The sequence below is a fragment of the Eucyclogobius newberryi genome, unplaced genomic scaffold, assembly GCF_026437365.1.
Source record: "Eucyclogobius newberryi isolate DKJ021-1_F unplaced genomic scaffold, fEucNew1.0.hap1 SCAF_2, whole genome shotgun sequence".
NCBI lineage: Eukaryota > Metazoa > Chordata > Actinopteri > Gobiiformes > Gobiidae > Eucyclogobius > Eucyclogobius newberryi.
The window spans coordinates 6,230,495-6,250,350 of record NW_027315834.1 but is presented as its reverse complement, the minus strand read 5'-3'; the positions used below and the strand labels follow the sequence as shown (position 1 = coordinate 6,250,350).

At 38.3% G+C, this 19,856-nt stretch overlaps 1 protein-coding gene across 1 annotated transcript in view; it reads left to right on the top strand.

Moving 5' to 3' along the window:
- The window catches only part of ube2h (ubiquitin-conjugating enzyme E2H (UBC8 homolog, yeast)), a 33,426-nt gene that overhangs the window by 1,819 nt on the left and 11,751 nt on the right, over positions 1-19,856 (top strand). Inside the window, exon 2 of the mRNA XM_072455208.1 lies at positions 19,677-19,753. Coding sequence (XP_072311309.1) covers positions 19,677-19,753 — 77 coding nt within the window. The remainder of the gene's footprint in view (positions 1-19,676; positions 19,754-19,856) is intronic.

The following is a 19,856-nucleotide window of genomic DNA, read 5'->3' as shown; positions in this document are numbered from 1 at the left end:
AACAATCTAATCGTTATCTGATCACTGGAGTTATCAGATTATTGAAATGACATGCAAACCGTTACATCTGATGGGCATAATCTGATTACTTTCTAGTTGTTCACACCTGTGCAGGTGTTGGCAAGGAACATTATGCAAAAATATTAACTGTTAAACATTGAACAAGATAAAATACACTATACTTTGTACTTTACCACAACATAAGTGACCACATGCAAACTTAAATCATCTGATTTCTCTTGCTTTTGTACTGGCCATGTAAATCCAGTGACCTGTTTTTTTTTTTTTTTTAACTTTTTTTTTTTTACATAATTTTGGCTAGTGCATCTCAATAATAGACGTTTTGCCCTGTGGCCAGAAAAAAATGACAGACGTTTCCTATGATTTCCACTGTTAGATGATCTATCTCGAGCTCTATAGTTGTTTGGACTATGCAGAGACTTAACACAAGCCATGTGCTGGAATAGACCGTGCATTTCTATAGTTTTAGCTTTTTATCGTTGTATGTTCTTTGGACTCTTGCCCTAGATAGCTTTGCTGTTTGCCAGCTACAGTGCTTGTATGAACAGGTTTGTGCTGCTTTATAACATGTGGTCAACTTATGTTAAAGGACAACAGCAAAAGTAGTTGAGTCTCTCACGCCTGCTGCAAAGCCACAGATATGCAGTGTGGCTTGCAAGTCTGTTCTGACAGCTGCTTAAGCCTGCTACTACAATGAAGAGTGTGTTTAGGTATTGGTCAGCAAGTGTCAAGGAAGACCCTTTTGGGATGGACTTAGAAAACACTTTTCTTTTCTATCAAACAAACTAAACTGTCCACACACCTAAACATAAAATAATTTGTGCCTGCGCTTCTGTACATGAGCTGAGGATTACAGTCATATTTGTGAAGCCTATAGACCTGTAAATAGATTTATGTTGAGTGTATGCGTTTTGTGAGTGAGTATGACTAGACCTATACATCTGTGATCTTAATGGGAAGAATCTGTGTGCAGCCTGTGTTTCACAGTGTATGAGTAGGAGATGTTGGTATGTGTCCGTTCTTGTACCTTATCCATTTGTTATGTTTTTATGAAATGTGTCTAGTGTGGCTTGCTTTGGTCCAGCAGGGATGGCTATAATCCTGCACATTTACAAGTATGTGTGGTGGTGGTCTTGTTTTTAAATATGCATTGTCCCTTTTTATTAAATAAATAAACGGAAACTTGCAGCTCAGTAAAAGAGCAAAGATGGGAATCATCTCTGCTGTAGAGTGTAAACCTAAAGCTAAACTGCAAACATGTCTGTTATATTGTGTATATTATTATATTATATATTTTGTAAATTCCATTGATCCAATTTCATATCTAAAGAATAAACCTAAAAAAGCAAGTTGAAAATATGGATGTATGGCTAACAACATAAATGACCTCTGAGGAAAAGCTGATTTGCAGTACTTTTGCCTCTTTGTTGTGGAGTAGGATTTTAGAGTTGTTGAATTTAGGTCAGTAGGTTGGACTGGACAAGATGACACTTTCTTTAGTTGGTTTCTGTTCAGTCCCTGTGATTGCGTCAGATGGAGGACTTTGTTATTGCAGTATATTTAGTTTGTTGCGATATTGATTATTGTGTTAGCCCATTTCTGCTAAAGATACTTTTGCAATATATTGTGCAGCCCTAATTGAATTTTTTTTGTCAGATGTCAACGTTTAAGTTGGAGCAGAGCGACACATCCAAAATCTTTCAATATAACTTTTAACAGTGGTTCGTGAATTAATAAATTTTATTGGGATTATAGACCCTTCCACTTGACTGCTACTTAACTGAACATTCTATCGCATTCTTTTTAATAAGACGGCAAATGCAAAGTTTCTAAAGTTCTTTTATTTCTCTAGGTTTTGTGGCACTTGGTGAAACAAAACATTTCATTGTCAAACTGTTTTGGCCCGCAATGTTTTTGGTGCCTTCATGTCTAGAAAAGTTTAAAGAAGTTTTTATTTTGAAGTTGTTAGGATGTATGCTAATTTTGATGCTAATTCATCACATTTACAATCTCACATGTGGTAAACAGTGCAAAACAGCCTTGGTTTTTCATAGTTTCTGATGTATGGAGGCGAATGCTTACTATCCCATTGAAATGCATTAGTGTTTAGTGTTAACTCCTGGAATTGTACCGGGTTTATGGAACGCGTTGTTTTCTTTACAGATACATATGGGTCTATAAGCATTTCTAAGGACACATGGAGTGAGCTAGCTTAAGCTATTGGGAGCCTTTTTACAGATGCTTTATACATAATGTAATCGTGTGAACTCCTGTGGTCTTGTGAGCATCGACCTAATGTTTGACCGCAGTCTGGGTCAGTTACATGGTCAGAACAAAGCGATGCGGAATAGCTTTGAGAGTCTTTGCCCCGCCCCCTTTTTTAGTTGCACATGTACTTAGGTCGACCAAGAATTTCTTTAGTCGCTACATTGAAAAGCCTGCACATCACGTTTAATTTGGTGTGTCCTCTGAGAGCTCTGGATCTGGAGCAGGGGCCTTTCAGGGACTCTGAAAAAAATGTCACTGCGTCCTCTGTGTCTGATACAGTTTTCAATCAAGTTTGCTCTAAACAGTGATTTGCAGGAGGAAAATGTATTGATTATTCTCCATTATGTAAATAAGCTCATAAAAGCATCTTTAGCAGTAAAATAAAATGAAAAACATTGCAGGTGATAAAAACAGAAACTTAAATTGTATTGGCATTTTTGTGAAAGACAAGACAAAGTGGCACACCATTTTTTGAAGTTCAAGGAAAGTTATACATGATTTCCTGATTATTAAAATAAAAACTCCACCCAGAGAGATCATGTGATGTTGGTCTGGTCCGGGAATCAAACCCATGATCTCCTTCTTGGGAGGCAGGAGCGCTAACCGCCTTTGCCACCGTGCACCCAAACCGCTGCAGTTTTGATTTAGTTCAAAATGTTGTCTTATAAAATAACCTTGACACCTTGAAAACACATGGAATGATTATGGGCAGAAGTGTTTTTATGATATCACAATTTCTCACCACATCTGGCTAAGCAATGATCACTAGGCTTAGTTTATGTATTTTCTTTGAACCATTTTGTAATTTTGCAAAAAATATAGTATATTTTTAACCTGAGAATCCAGAAGGGTTCAACAAAAATTACATTTACAAGATTTGTTTTCAGAAATAAGCCTTAATGTTGGCTGCCCTCAAATGGATTGAAAGATCGTTGCACATTTTAATTTATTCAGAGATTCACTGTAAAACTGCAATGAAAGTCATATGATAATGACCGTGATGAGACCATTAGTCATACAGTAGTACTCCTTTTCGTCTTTAAATACTTGACCCACTCTTGCATTGTCTCTACCTCCCTTTTTTCTACGGGCCTTCTCTACTCCTTGTCTGCTGCTTGGGTCAGATTGTGTGCATGACACGACATTCGGACAGCACAAGCTCCCAACCCTTTGTATGTATGTATTCATGAGGCCCCTGACCCTCGCCTCCTGCTGATCCAGGAGTCTGCTCTTCTCTCTCCACAGTCAGGAGCTCATCATGCTAGAGTATCGGAAAGAAACCAGGCATTTACTGTTAAAGGACTAGGGGTTTGTAGATTGTGTTGGCTTGTCCGCATCTTTGTTTTTAGATAATATTCTGTGTTATTCACAGATTTTTATGATATTTACTTGGATAGGGTATTGTCGGTGTATTCGTCCAGGAGTGTACTGCTAAACCTGTGATGAGCTGTCTCTAGTGGCCAGTCCATTGGTGCTGCTTCTTTTCAGATCTTGAACTTTAGTCGTTTTAAAAACAGGTTTTTATTCAGAATCAGAATAAGGTTTATTCTTAAAGGCGCAATGGACAATTTTTCGGCGATTTGAGAACGCAGGCTGAAGTGCGCATGCGCACTCCTCCGTGCGGACTGATACAACACGCATGGTTGTTTATTAGCGCGACGGATCGCATCTCTCGTCTCCCGTAGATTTCGTCTTCTTCTGAACCAGCTCGAACAGTCTTTCTCCGTCTTCATTTATTCATGTACACTGAGGGAATTATATTATGATAGATCAATGCGCTTAGACACGCGGAAACGTGGGGACGATGCGCACGCGGCTTCGTCTCTGATTGGTCAGAGCTGCGGCTTTCTTACACGCTCGGACAACTCTGCATGGTCAATGTTTGCACAGTTGTTAAATCCATCCATCCATTTTCTACCGCTTGTTCCCTTTTGGGGTTGCGGGTGACTGGAGCCTATCCCAGTGACTTTGGGCCTTAGGCGGGGTACACCCTGGACAGTGGCCAACTCGTCGCAGGGCCAACACAGAGACATAGACATTACAGACAATTATTTACTCTCACTTCACTCTCACAGTCATTCACTAGGGACAATTTAGAGTCACCAATTTTGCCAAACACATGCATGTCTTTGGACGGTGGGAGGAAGCCGGAGAACCCGGAGGACATGCAGGTGATGTTGATCTAGTCCGGGAATCCGGGAACCCATGATTTGCCATCGTGCACCCCACAGTTAAATCATGAATGATAATTGCTGAAAAGTGGCTTTTTTAACAATAACAATGAAGTCAGTTGTTTTTAGTTCACAAGTAATCATATCATAAAGCAACCAATTATATAATTTAAGAAATAGATCTGATTTTACAACCCCCTTTATTATTGGTTTCATAAGCTGGCAAACACAATGTAATGTAAAGCTTTTTTACTTTACATCAGTGAAAATGTACTTTGGGTCACATTACAAAAAAGATGGTGGACTTCTGTCCTATTATGAATAAATATTTAAACCTCTTGTTAATTAAGGAGAGAAAAAAATGTGTAGTGAACATTGTGAAATTTTACAGCATGTCGCACTGTGTTGTACTGTATGCTTTTTTCTCCCTATAATTTTCAGCATTGCATGACTGACATGCACTGCTCTCCGTACCAATGCTTTGGTGTATACAACTCTTATTAGAGACCTGTTTTTTAAAAATATAAAAAACTAATTCATTTTAAATGGTCTGCAGCAGTCCAGTCCTCACTTCCTCACATTACCGCAATTAGTTTATAAACGCTTGTCACAACTTTAAGAGGCCATAGCTGCTATAGCAGTAAAGCTAACAAACACACTTTTTTTGTTTCGCAGATAATACGAAGTTGCCATGGGAGCAGCCTTTGATAGTGTTCCTCATTATTTTGCCCAGGGCTGCTGAGCTGTGTCGTGGCTCTGAGAATCTTTTCTGCTGTTTTTAAATCCAGACCATTTTGTCAATTTCTCCCGTCTAATCACGATCAGTACAACTGCGTGCTGAGACACTGCTCAACCAGTAATGCCAAAACAAACAAAGGCCCGATCCGTAGCAGAAATTGGTGTATAAGTGGATGCAGGCAGGACACAGCGGCCTCATTCTGAGCCTAACGTCTGCTTTCACTGTACTGGAACACTGGGGCAAAACCCATTTTACTTTATTCAATGAAACAATTGGGTACAGCCCCTTTTACAATAGATAGTACTGTTGCTCTCGGGGCTGTGCATTTAATCAAATTGATTCATTGCGATTACCACATCCAACGTCAACTGTAACAAAAATCCTTATTTGAAGAAACTTCTAATTAAAGGGGCTGTATCGGATTTTTTTCATTTAATAAAGTAAAATCCACTCCTTTTCTTCCACCAGTACATATGTATTGTAAAAGCAGCTATTCAGGGGAAAGTGAGACCAGTTTCCAAACTCTGAATCATCTGAATTATGGTGTGGTGTTCTCAAAGCAAGTGAATTGTTAGCATGCTAGTTGCATGCTTTACCGTGATGGGAAGAAGTTCCTCTGGCCTCAAAGAATAGTGTGTATAAACTCATAGAAGTGAATAATTAGGATGCTTGGAAAGCATTAGGTGTAAGACTTTAAACCGAACAGGTACTGGTTTTTTACATTTTTAACAGTAAATATCAGCAGGTACAGCACCATTTTTTTTTTGATTTTGCACCTTAAAAAAAAAAATTCCATGAGTGAAAAATTTCCACTGGGGTTGGAGCTTTGTGGACATCCTACTTGATTTCATCTGTTTATTTTAGCATACTGATGAATCGCTCATTCTCTCCGTGCAGAGGGCTGAAAATACTGCTGAGAAGGAAACTACTTAACCCAATGGGATTACTTAAACATGTGTTTAAGTAAAGGTACCCCAGGTTTATTTTTGAGGCACAAGCAACATTCTAAATTCCACAAAAGTTTACCAGTTCATTGATTAAGACTTGGGTTCTCCCATTGTTACCGGTAATTACTGTCCCTCCCTGATTAACAGTATTTGTGGGTTTGTGGATAAATGGCTGGTGTAGAATTGAGGCTCTCACTACTGTTAATCCCACGGTGAATCGGGGAAGCTTCTTGCACGCATGGCTGAGTTCGCTTTAGAAAAACAGATGGACTCCAGTTCTTCTTTGTTTCACATGATTTCAGTCTGTATAATCTGGCTGCTAGAACTCGGCCTGCCTCTCTTTGGACACAGCATGCCTGATTTGTGTGGGGGGGAAATGCAATGGCGGATTTAAATAGGTTTAGCCTAGGCATGGTTTGGAGTTCTTCACTGGGGCCCAACCTCTGCTGTCCCAATCTCAGGTCCAGTCTGCCTGGACCCTCCTGTCCATCCAGAGAACAGAAAACACTTCTGCTGCACTAACTCTTGTCAGGACAGCGTCTGAACTTCTGTTTTATGTTGCATTCAAGCAAAAGCTATAATGATTACTTTGAAGAGTTTCACTTTGCAATGGACGTGCGTAGCATTGTGCTTCTTACTGCATGTTTTTATTTCACATTATATTTCTGACTTTCTCTGTGAATATAAAACAGATTAGCATAAAATAAGTACCAATAAGCGTAAAGCTAGGATAAAGCTAGCTTTGAGCATTTACAGATATATATAAAGCTCATTTTGTGAAAACAGAGCCGAGCATGAGCCGTTTGAATAACTGAAAAAATGCATTAGGAGAATTATTCTTGGGCCCAGAGGTGCAGTACTGCAGAGCGGCCACTAAATAGAGGGGGAGTGTCTTATCCAGATAATTTAATAACTCCATGTCAGGGACTTATTCATCAAATCTGATGAGGCAAAGAGCCACATCCTTCCCCCTCGGAGGTCCATTAGTAGGCGTTCCCTCGGATGTATACTAGATTTTTAAAACTTTTTATAACTCATCTCTTTTTGTAGCTTTTTACAAATCTACTATGGACAATTTATTTGATATTCAAATGTTTTTATGGATCTCTCACCTCTTGTTTAGCCATGTTGGCATAAGTCCAGTGTAATTGTTGCATATTTTACATTGTGCTGAGGGGAGGCTGTGAAAGTGGGCCTTATCATCTAAGCACAACCTGCACAATACGTCACTAAATCTTTCTATTGTAGATTTCTGCCTCTCATTGATAAAACTAAAGTTTGCCACAGCCCTGATGAGTATTTTAAGAGAATACAGAAAAAGAAATGCATGCTAGGATCTGTTGGTCATAACCGTATTCAGTAGTGACGTTTCAAAAGGTAAATTTTTGGTTGGATTTATGTCTTGTGCTTATAAGCTCACATAAGTATACACGCTGCACAGTTGTCTGTAAATACAGTTGTTTTAGGCTGAGGAGGCAGAGCAGAGCGGGCAGTGTATTTCAGTGGGTGGGCTCTCGTCTCTCCTCAGAACAGACAAAGGACTGTGGTGCTGGGCTTCTCCTGCTGCCTTTTTGGTCTTTGAATTACAGTGTGTGCAGCTTGACATCAAAACAACTTTAATATTGCTTAAATTAGCGGTGGGAGTTATACAAGGTCATTTCGAAATTGGTGTTTTGTCAATATGAAGACATCTTTTTGTTTTTTTATCTGTAGTAGTTCTCTCTTGTTTTGGAAGATTCCTCCCCGTTTGTACAAAACATATATTCCGAGAAGGGCTGCAACAATGAATTGACTAATCGTGACTGTTGGACTGTAAAAAAAAAAAGAATTGTAGTCATGTTCTAAAGCAAATATGGAAATACCCTTTTTCAAAAGCAAAGACAGCTGTATTATTAATTCAAAATGTCATACACAAAATGCATTTAAAAGTTTTAAATGATCACAATATTCATGTCAATATCCCATATTCATTCAGTAATCATATACCACAATTTGCCAACTAAAAGAGGCATTGAGACTGGCAACAATGCATTTCAAAGGATTTAATATCGAAGGACTAAGTTTCAGTGACGTAATGTAATCCACTAGTTTCAGGTGTCATTATGATACCCAGAACTTGTCGAGGCGTGGATCTGAATAGTTAATAGCTGCTCCTTTTTTCTTTACTTACAAATACATAATAAACATACATAATGTGCATCTCTTAGGAATGTGCCTATACTGTACAAACATAAAGAATATCTCTGATAAATAAGATATAAGAAGAAGTAATCTGTTCTGATAGTGAAATGTGTTTTGTTGTCAGACTTGTGATAATCAGCGATCAAGTATTGAATAAGTTGAAACATGTCCATTGCAGCTGAAAACAAACATGATTCCACATTGATTTTGTCATTTTGAGTATATCTTGTAACACAACACAAATACTACAGCCAAACTAATGTCTGACATGGAACAAGAGTGAGTTGTGTTTGATGGATGTGATGGACAGTAAATCCTTTGACATGGCATTCAATTTGACTCGATTTGTTGAATGAAATTGTTGAAGATGACCACATTTCATCATCCTGTTTGTTGGTGCCTTTTCAGGGAGTTTTAAACATTCAACGATGATATTTTGTGTTGTATTGTTACTTGCTATGGCCGTCGTAATTTGTATTAGGAATGGGCAGTATACATAAATATCAGTGGGTTATATTGGCACCAGTCCCTTATTGTAACGTAGCCGATATTTTCTCTAAACTGCCCCAGTCTCTGTGTACTCGTATGTCTTTCCCAGATTGTCCTCAGTGCTTCAGATTTGTATTTTAAATTAACTGTGTAAAGGTTAAATATATGGCTGTATATTTACACAGTCGTTTTAAAAATATGTTTACATAATCCCTCAGTTGTCCAGCATCCAGTCGTTCTATAGCAAAAGAAGAATTAATATTGTCAACTGGACAAATGTTTTTAAGGGTGAATACAACTAAAAATATTCAACTCATTCAAGAAGCTTCTTCTGTCTGACAAGGATCTGGAAGATTTGTCAGATTTACGGGGTACAAAAATAGATGGCTCATTTTGTGTCGAGATGAGGAGGGTGTACAGGTCAGGGTTGTGAGATGGGTCATCTAAGGTGCAGTTGTCACTGGAGCAGCATCAACAGTGTCTGAAACAGTGACACTGGAAGGAGGAGAAAAACGTGTGAACAGCAATGAACAGACACAGGTGAAGTAAAATATTAGATATTGTTGATAGGGAAAGTAGTCAGAAACAGAGGATAGTGCTCAAGCTGCCATACTTCCCCCATAGTTGGTCCTAGGGCAGCGTAGCTGGTAAAACTAGCTTTTTATTTCTGTTCCTAACTGGCCTGACCATAAGCAATTTCAAAGAGGAACATTTTAAGCCGGGTCTTAAATGAAGAGACTGTGGCGGAGCTTAGTTGCTAAATGCTCTACCTCCTACTTTTAGAGACTCTAAGGACCACCATAAGTCCAGCTAGAAGCTACTTGGATGAGTGGCGAAATGTATTTACTCCTTTTACAAAGCCTTTTGTCCTGAATTTGTTATTTTAAATCCCACTAAATATTTTTTTGAAAAGGGAAAATTTATTTGAACTTGACTAACTTCTAAATAGGGCTGCAGCTATAGAGTAATCTATCGATTATTTTCTTTGATGCTCTACATATTTTCTTTCTGCACTACATATGTAAATTCAACTGTAAATTTGTATCCATATTAAGCCTATTTTTTATGAATTCTACATAAGATCCTTCCACAAGAGGAAACGTCATTGCATTGGACAAATGGGTCACAAGATCAGTTCCTAAAAATTCTAAAGATGGGTCCAATGAGGAAAAAGAAACCAGAAGTGTTTCCTTGCATACCTCTATTGAAAAATCATTGGAAATTACAAAAGATGACCTCCCAAATTTTCATTGTGAACCGCCAGTTTGAGAAGCTAAAAGAAAAATCTCTGAACTGAGAAGAAGTCCACATTGACTACAGTCAAACTTATGCCTGTAAATACAACAGGAGTAAATACAACAGGAGGAAAAACCCTTTGGAGTTATTTTCATTGTTGTTGGTGTTTTTAAAAATGTCAAAGTCAAATGTTTTTGGTTGGGGTTTATATATTGATTGTTTGTATGTTTAGAGGATAAATGAAATTGACTAAAACTGGGAACAGTATTTTCCATTTTAGCCTTTTGGGTTGGATATCAAATGTCTCAAATAACAATTATTCAGTACCATATCATTACCGAATCAACCAGCCTAATTTCCCAAATGTTCTGAAGTATTTAAGTAAAATGTAAAAAAAAAAAAAAAAAAAACTAGTAACATCCATTTAAGCATCCACATTATTTTGTTTAAATACAAAAAAATAAAAATAAAAAATAAGCGAGGTAATTGCTACGAGAAAGTGAAATGAGATGAATTTGTTTTGGAAAAAGAAACAATACAGAGACTGACCCGTGTGGGACATGCTCAGTGTGAAACAAAATGTGCACTTCGCCCGGCACAGATTCAAGTGTTTTTAATTAAATATGTAAATTAAACGAATCAGTGAGGCATTAAAATAATAATCGAAGATTTTTTGCAACCCTACTTCTAAACTCTTAACCGATATTTACCAATGCAGATATTGCCGCAGCAGCAAGACAAATATCTGATATCAAAATCAGCTCAAAACATTGATATCTGACCATCCCTTCCATGGATATGTATTGTAATGGGCTGTATTATGCCTGTAAATTAGTGGCTTAAACGACCAGGCTTGTCATAATTGGCACCTGGCAGTGTCTTGAACATGCGCAGCGGTGCGTGGAAATACTATTTGTGGATTTAAAAATAGGAAGTGACAGTCGCTGACTAAAAATTGTTGTTGTGTGGAGAACACATCATTTATATGGGTTGCTAAGGCCTCACCACCTTCTCCACAGTGAGTGTGAAAGAGGGACAATAGTCAAGCTATAAATCAGAGCCTTTATGCGTTTACCATCATGGCAGTGGGAATTTCTCACACACTAGCGAAACGGTAAAATCCTTAATTCATTTTTATTAGCATTTACAAATGTATTCCTATTTGTCTGTGAGATTAATATTCCTCTAACCACCTTTAGGAAATCAAACCAGAAACAGAAATATGTGTGTAATCACAATTTTCATTTTCATCTCGAGTATGTGCAAGCATTTATTCTTAAAGATGGTATTGAGGATTTTGGAGGGCCAATTGCAGCTGCAAATTTCACATATCATGTCAATGATTGGCCATTCAAATCTTCTTCATGCTTTCGTGGGACTTCTCTCTCTCTTCTCTAGAGAGAGAGAGAGAGAGAGAGAGAGAGAACTCCCGGTTTCTGCTCACACGCCGCGTAGACTTACGTCGCGATGAAGATGTCAGTTGACTTTCGTCAAGAGCAAGATTATTTTTTTTACAGAAATGAGTCAAGATGAGCTTTTTCTCGGTTCTCAGTCGTAAATTGCGCAGCAGGCGCTACAGCAGTTTGAAACAGTCTCCGCTAGAAAACGTCCACCACGGGCTGACCTCACATGCGAACGGTGAGAATCCGCGCCTGAGTATAGATGTAGAGAACAGTTCTATTCAATATCTGCATACCAATAAGGCCACTTCAATGAGAAGCGCTCACTTCTGAGAAAAGAAAACTCTCTGCAAAACCTGTGCGAGGATTAAAAAAAAATCCGACCTACCTACCTGAATTTTCTTTTTTTCAATGTTACCGGAAACACACTATTTAATTTGGCCTGAGTGTTCACTCTGGAGCAGTGAGCGAGGGGGAAGTACTGCACATGCATGTCATTCAAGAGCGACAAACAGTCCTTGGTTTTAAAATTTCCACAAAAATACTTAATGATAGCTTTAACTTGACGTGAAGGATGTTGATTTTGTTTCTCACACTACATACTGACAGAGGCAATATTTCCTGCCTTTCATCTGCAAATGCTTTGATTTCAGTGATGCTACTTCCATCCACAGGATGTTCAGTTAAAAAACAGAGGTGGACAGAGTACTGCATTTTATTGAGTAAAAGTACAGATATCTATATCTCTATACCTCTATAGCGCTCTATATATATAAGGTACTTTTTTTGACAAATCATTTAAAAAAAAAGTTGTGAATGATTATTTTGTGCATTCAAAAATAATAAAACATGAAGGTTTGACAAAATGCAAATAGTATTTTTTGCTCATCCTGTTCAGTCTACCTTGTAAGTAATGTAAATGTTTTTTGTGTTTTTAATTATGAGAAAGACACTGCAAGAATAAGCCTACTCAAAGCTTATTAAAACTGAAGATATTAACCAAATTAAATAATATATATCTTCTCAAAGTATAAGCCCCAATTTTACTTTAAGCTAAATCACACTAGTTCTTTTGAAACAATGAAACGGAACAAGACCTGAACTTCCTGTTATGCCTTTGTTATACACACACATTCACTGCTCTTCTGCCAACCTTAAAAATTTCTGTTCCACCGACAAAACCCCAAGAAATGTGGAGCAACAGACGGAAAAAACAAGGGTGTAATGCTTCGGGAGCTAAACTGTCAAAGCTGACATAGCCTTGGTGGTAGACAGACCGTTTCACAAGCTAAGATGAGTAAAATAATCAAGGGACCGCCCCCCACCACACAGACGAGACTCGTTCCCGGTGTGGATTCCACAGGTCCAGCTGGGTTGGACGGACTAGAGGACGTAACTTTCAACAGCTGGCCCTTATGTTACGTGAAATGCACGGCGTCATTGAGAGCTGAGGTCAATGACATGGCGCCCTACTCGACAGAGTGGAAGCCGATGTGGTGAGCCTGGAGGCGGGAGGAGGCGGAGCAGATCATCTCATACATTATGGGCGAGTTACGGTAGTGAAACTGCGGGCGGAGAACAAGATGCAACTGTGGCGCGCTGGTCCTTAACTTACGGAGGTCCACACTAGTGCGACTCAAGAGCGCGAGCAACAGTCAGGGTGAGGGTGGAGGAGAAGGAGGAGACAGGTAGTGCCGGAGCGTAATCTTACCTGCAAATGCTTTAAATGTTTTATTCTTCACAAAGGAAAGCTGACTACTTCTTCACTAAAAGTCTCAAGCCCTGCCTTGAGCGTTACCATGGTCTCATAAATAACTGATATATAAAAACACATTTTCTTCTCACAGGAATATTTGCAATTTTGAACATAAATAAATACATTAAAAGGTTTCATTTTTTGCTGGATTACTTGTCAAATTGCAATGTTTCCCCTCACGATAATCCTGACTCTAATATTTGATGCTGTGACATCCCAAGAGAGAGATCATCACCTGATGAGCCACGAGGCCTGATAATGACATTTCTTAACCACCATGAGAAGGAGCGCCTCATGAAGGCTGCAAAAGTTAAAGGAGACCTCTGGTTCCAAACGAACAAGACCAGAAAGAGAACAGGAGACTTACATCAAAACCAGTAGACAGCCAAATAAAAGAAAATTAAGGCACATATAAAATAACATTAACGTCCCATTTAGTTCAGAGTCAGTCTAATTGGTCCATTTACAAATTAAGTCTGAATGTAATTTTTTTAATTTTTTCAAATGTCCAATACAATGTCGGTCCAATCCTGGATAGTTTTTTTGTGAGGGTCTTTTCCCTGCTGCCAGGACTATGCTTCAGATGCTTCAGAGAGAGCCGTTGATTGTGTCCATGGCAGGAGTTTTGAGGCCTGTTCAGGCCAAGTTCATAGTTCTGAAATCAAGTGTGATGATGACGTTAAAAACAGACTGGGGGACTTTGTTGATCACTTTCCAGTATTTCTGAGCAACAGGACATTCTCAAAACTCATAACGGTGTGCCCCCTGACGACCACAGTGTCTTCAGCAGTCAACATTTCTTTTATTCGTTGGTGGTGTACATTAGTCCCAGAATGTTCATACATTTCTTATGTAACTGCCTCTCAAGGGTTATAGTTGAAATGTGCTTTTATACTATATATAATTTCACACAGTAAATTTAGCTATTGGTCAGACTCTAGATATTTTGAGATGTTGAGTTGGACGGAAATTGTAGCCTGAATGAACCAAAAGGAAAACAAGTACAGTCTGGACCACAGGCGAGTGCCATTTACTGCATGTTGTTCAACCTTTTAAGTGCGTTTTAGACTTGATTGTTCATGCCACACCTTGCCTCGGGCTTTAGTCATATCAAACTGCATTTTCTGTGGCATTTTCTCTGTGGGCTGTGGTCCTCAAATGCAGGATTCTTCTAGTAGTGCATGAGGTCTTCAATGCAATTGTATTTAGTTTTTAGAACCAAATGTATGTTTTATGCAAAATGATTAGTAATAGATTTCATTTTTTTTTGTTTTTTTTAAAGATTGACTTCAAAGTGCATTTTTAAAAAAAACATCATTTGAAGAATATGAAATATAAACTACTAAACTAATACAAGAATTACATTATTTAAGAATGTTTTAGTGTTCTATATGTACTAGTTCAGTAGTTTTCTGCATTATTTTAAGAAAATAATGGCAGCCTTTACGATATGTGTACAATCTGTGTACGATAACTGCGGACATACAAATAGTATTAAAAAATGTTAATGATAAATGCTAACAATCTATCATGTTTAATTCCTGCTTTAAAGTTAAGTCTTGGATGAGTTAAAATGTCATTAATTCATTATTTAGTCCAGAGTTGGGACTATTTTATTCCACTTTGAGCTGGTTTTGTTCTGGTGGTACTTGGAATTCACAGTTTTTTTTACAGGACTTGCCGTTGTTGTCTTTTGTGACAGTGGGCAGTTCATCAGATTATCTGTGCTGCAGGACATTGACCTGATGCGATCTACAGATTATATTGTATCCGTCCTAATCCAAGTTGGGGGATGGATGTACAAAGACGTGCCATAGGAGCAAAGTATGTAAAAACTTATCAATGTACCATGGTCATCTATAATTGCGAGTTGAAAGCAAAAAATAAAGCCAAAAAAAAGCTAAGACTAAAGCAGGATTCAAATTTAAAACTACATTTTAAGGCTGTTTTGATGCAGCCCCATGCACTTTGACCTAACCTCAGTTCAATCTCAGCATGAGCTGTAGATTGTCAAAATTTGATTTGGTGTATAAAAACTGACAATTGGCTATTTGCATTAGCTACATTTCTCACATGTTTATTATGCCCTTTAGCCCACTATCTATTTGCCAATCTAAGATACATATCAACCTAATCTTGAATAAATCTTGGTTGTGAATTGTCAAAACACCTCATAAGTAGCACTAGTGATGTGGGTAAACAAAGTTTAACTACATTGGCCTGAGAAACTCCCCGCGCTCAGGCCTGGTTACAGAGACTGCGGTCTGGGTGCAGTTAGAAACCGCTAGATTTAGAAAAGTGCTTAAAATCAATCCACCCTGTTACACTGACCACTGAGCACTGCGGTCGCGTGTCCACAGAATGAATCCGCAAAAAGTTGAATTTTTCCGTTATCTGGTCTAGTTTTCAGATCAAATGTTTTTGCACGAATCCACTTGAATCTGCGTGACAGTCATCGAAAACGCACCGCAGTGAACCAATCTACAAGTAACCTGCGTCCCAAACTGCACCAGAGCTGTGTATTACTTTCTGGGAACCTTTTTGAGTTTGTGCTTGCAAAATTTCTATCAGTTACACAATATTGATCAAATGTCAGATCAAGCACTTGAGTTCATATCTACCGTCAAATTTGTACTATTGAACGCACCTGAATATTAGCCGCCAACTAAATTTACAAAGAAAAATAAATATAAAGTTCATGTTCATATAAAGGCTGCAGGTGTAACCTGAGATATTTACACAGGAAGATGGTACACTGTGGTGATGTGTGAGTTGTCTTTTACCCGCAGGTTGGGTTGGGTGAGCCAAGAAATTCTCATTTCATTGCGAGGCGGGTGGTGGTTTATAAAATGCTGAGCGTCGTATCGCATGTCCGCGCTCTAGGGCAGCGAGTATCTGGATTACATATTAGCACAGTATACTGATACATTTCAATCAAGCTCTTCCTGCTGTTTCAACATTTTGGCCTGCTAGTATTTTTATTGTTGCAAAGGCAATTGTTATTTGTTGTTATTATGTGCTATTACGGCTACTTGACGTGTAATTTGTAACATATTTTTTGTGCATTTGTTGCCAAATACAAAAGGCCGTGGCTGGAGAGCCGCGGCGCGGTCAAATGGCCGCGCAGTTTCAGGGACCGCGGCATTTCCTTATAGCCCGTTATAGCCTCATGGCTAACCCTAACCCTAACCCTAGTTTTTCTTTCATATGGATAGCCCCAGTAACTAAACATTAACCATAAACCAGGTGAAACCATCTGGCATCTGCATTTAGACAGTTGGAAGACATTGACTTCTACCTGCCCGCCACTTTAAAATTAAACTAGATCTTTGAATGCTGTGATGGCAAGTGCCCTGCATAAATTATGTCTGTAAATAGTAAATACATAATATGTGAATGTAACTTATTGAACTGTTGAACATTTGCCTTTATTGACTACATTGTTTGGAGTTGGTGATTTGGTGCGTGCTTGGTGTAACAGAATATACAGTCACACGCTGCTATCTGAGCTCCTCACATGATCAGACTGTAGCCTGTTTGATTTACATGACCACCACCAGACAACATTTACTTTTGGGACTCAACCATACAAGTCAGACTCATGGTTCCAGGATCTATATATCTTTTTCATGCAATTAAAATAGTTATAATAAATCTATTATTAATTAATAGTTATTAATAAATCCTTCCTTTTATTATATTTCCATTTTGGCTGTATATGTAGTAAAAAAAGGATGATCTAGGCGAGGGGGTGAATCTTGAATTTGACTGAATTTGCCACACTTTTTTTTACTTTGAACATGCCAATATCCTTGTCTCATTAATGTATTTGACCAGTTGTAGTTTTCTCTTCTGATTACATGGTATTGTCATATAAATATCAAGAAAATTAAATCCACAACTATCAAACCTGAACATTAATTTAAATTAGTAACTCATCTCGTCTCAGTGTCTCGGGATGTGGGCTGTGCCTCACCCCGTGTCTGTCTCTTCTCTTAAAGAGTCACGGATCATTACCTGGGGCTGAGTGGGATCCGCTGGCAGAGGAGGAAGCCAAAAAGACTCGACAGACCCAAGCGTATTCTGAGGGTCGTCAACTCACACCTCTAAGAGTGGACTGTGCTCGCCTCTTCAATTGTCAATGCAGTAGCTATACGTCATAAGGTGGTTATAAGGTGGTCATAGGGTCTTTGGTGCTTCACCAACCAGTGCGGGTGGAGAGCTGTTGACCTGATTTGAAATGTTTAGCTACTTTAAATAGACAAATATTGATTTTAGTGGGTGTCCCAGGCCGGTTGGGTGGTCTTGGCCTGATAAGTTTGGGAATCCCAGCTCTAATATGGGCCCAGCTTTATAAAATTATACTTTCTGAAAGTGTAAAGTAAACCTGTGACAATCAGTCAGTAAATATTTTACTTTTAGGTTTACTTTTTTAGAGTAACCAAATAATCTTAGCATCCCTAAAAAAACCCTATAGCCCTCTTTTCTGTTGCCCACTCCAGCCTGGCTCCGTGCCGATTACAACACGAGGTCTATCCTTTCCCCTCCCCCTCCTTGTGTTCCTGCTCTCTCACACACTGGTGCTTTCTCCATTGGCTGGATAGGTGCGCTGTTGTCTTCACAGGACAGGCCTGGGTGAGCCGCAGTGTTCAACAGAACAAGGTTTTCTAGAAGTACCTGAATGCTCCACAGAGCTCTTTATGGCGTGGTGAATGTTTACAGTGCCTCATATGTGCTGCTGTCACTGGCACGTTTCCAAGCTGAAGCCGAGGATTCAAGCTCGTTGGAAACTCAACCAGAGCTTAAAATATCCTGCAGTTCGATGCATGCCATCGAACTGCTAATGGGATGCCATGCCACTGCTAATGGGATACAGGGCTGACCGGCCAGCTGCTCCTGTACAACGTTGCTACTCTGAGAACTGGGATTTGTAATGATTTCTGGTGTTGCCACTGTCTGCTCTAGTGTTGTCACTCAATTTTGATATTAAGGAAATAACTCAATACCATTTACGAAACCAAAATGATAGTAAAAGCTCTTGTATTTCAACTCAACAGTGCACAAAAGCGTCTTTGTGTGTAAATTGTGTTCCTTTCCTTGTATTTAAAAAAAAAAAAAATCAAAACTTGTCCTACAATGTGACTTAAACACTTTTTAACTAAAAGTACACAATTTTCACAACTTCAAATCTAAACAAAAAGATAAATGTTCTAAGATATGTCCTGCAGTGTGACATGAAAAATCACACAAGCTCTGGGGGATAAGGGTTTAAGCTACAGGTCAAGGAAAAACCATGATCATCTTAATTTAGTAAAATCCCACTTTAGTGAAAAACTTGCAGTGTGACGACTTTATGTCCTTATGTTAATGAGGTAAATGTGCTGCAGTGTGACACATTGATTAGAAGGTATCCGATTTGTTTGGTTTTGACAACCCTAGTCTCCGCTGATTATGAATGGCAAATTTGATTAAAAAGAATAAAAATAAATTGGTAATGAATGAGAAGAGCAGGAAGGGTACAGAAGAAAACAATGTAAACAATACAAATAGAAAGAACAAAACCGAATGCTTAGAATATATCTATTATTAAATTGTTTTTAAGCGTGTTCACATTATTACATACAATTTTTGTTTTATGTAGTTTTTTTGTCACTGCACAGCGTGGGGGAAAAGAGCTGAAAAAAAACAAAACTATAAATACCTGTTATTCCTCATAAATTTGAACGTCAAGTTTTTCATTTGACACAAAGTACAAAAAAAGAGTCAAAATTTGGTTAATAAATATTGTGAGAAGAAGGATTTAATAATAATAATAATAATCTTTATTTATAGAGGACTTTTTTAAAACGAGGTTTACAAAGTGCTGCACAGTCAGAATAATAGGACAAATGACAAAAGCAGACAAACAGACATACATACAATACAAAGGAAGGCTACTCTACAACAGTGAGTTTTAAAAAGGGATTTAACAGATGATACTGAAGGTACAAGCCTCATCTCCTCAGCTGTAAAAGTGATCAGTAAAATCTTAAAATCAATTCTTAAATTCTTAAACGCACAGGGAGCCAGTGGAGGGAAGCTAAAACAGGGGTAATATGTTGTTCGTTAAAACCAGTGAGAAGTCTTGCTGCTGCGCTCTGAACCAGTTGGAGGCGAGGGATGGATTTGTTGTCAATTTATCAAGCATAAAAATTTGAAAGAAGACTCAAATATGAAAAAAACAACAACAACAAAAACATCAAAAAAGAAATCTAATACAAACATCATATGCAATTCAGGGAAACGTTTGTTATACACATAATTACATCTTGAAGACCGCAAACAATAATTGTGTTCGCTGAGTGAAGAGAACGCATGTAATGTCCTGTTTACTCTCCTGTTTGGAAAAGTAATTGTTCTGAGCCAGTGTTTGTGTTTGTTTTTGCGTGTTGGGTCCCATCATGTGATTTTTCTTAACCGCCTGTTCAGCATCGAAAGCAAGCATGAAGTCACCATCCTCAGCGGACTCAATGAATTTGTAGTGAAGTTTTTCGGACCACAGGGAAGTAAGTATTGGTGTTAATAGTTTAAGGTACAGGTAACTCACTGCTGGTGTCACTCAACAACACAGTACATAACAAGAGCGTTAATTAAGAAAGGTGTGTTATT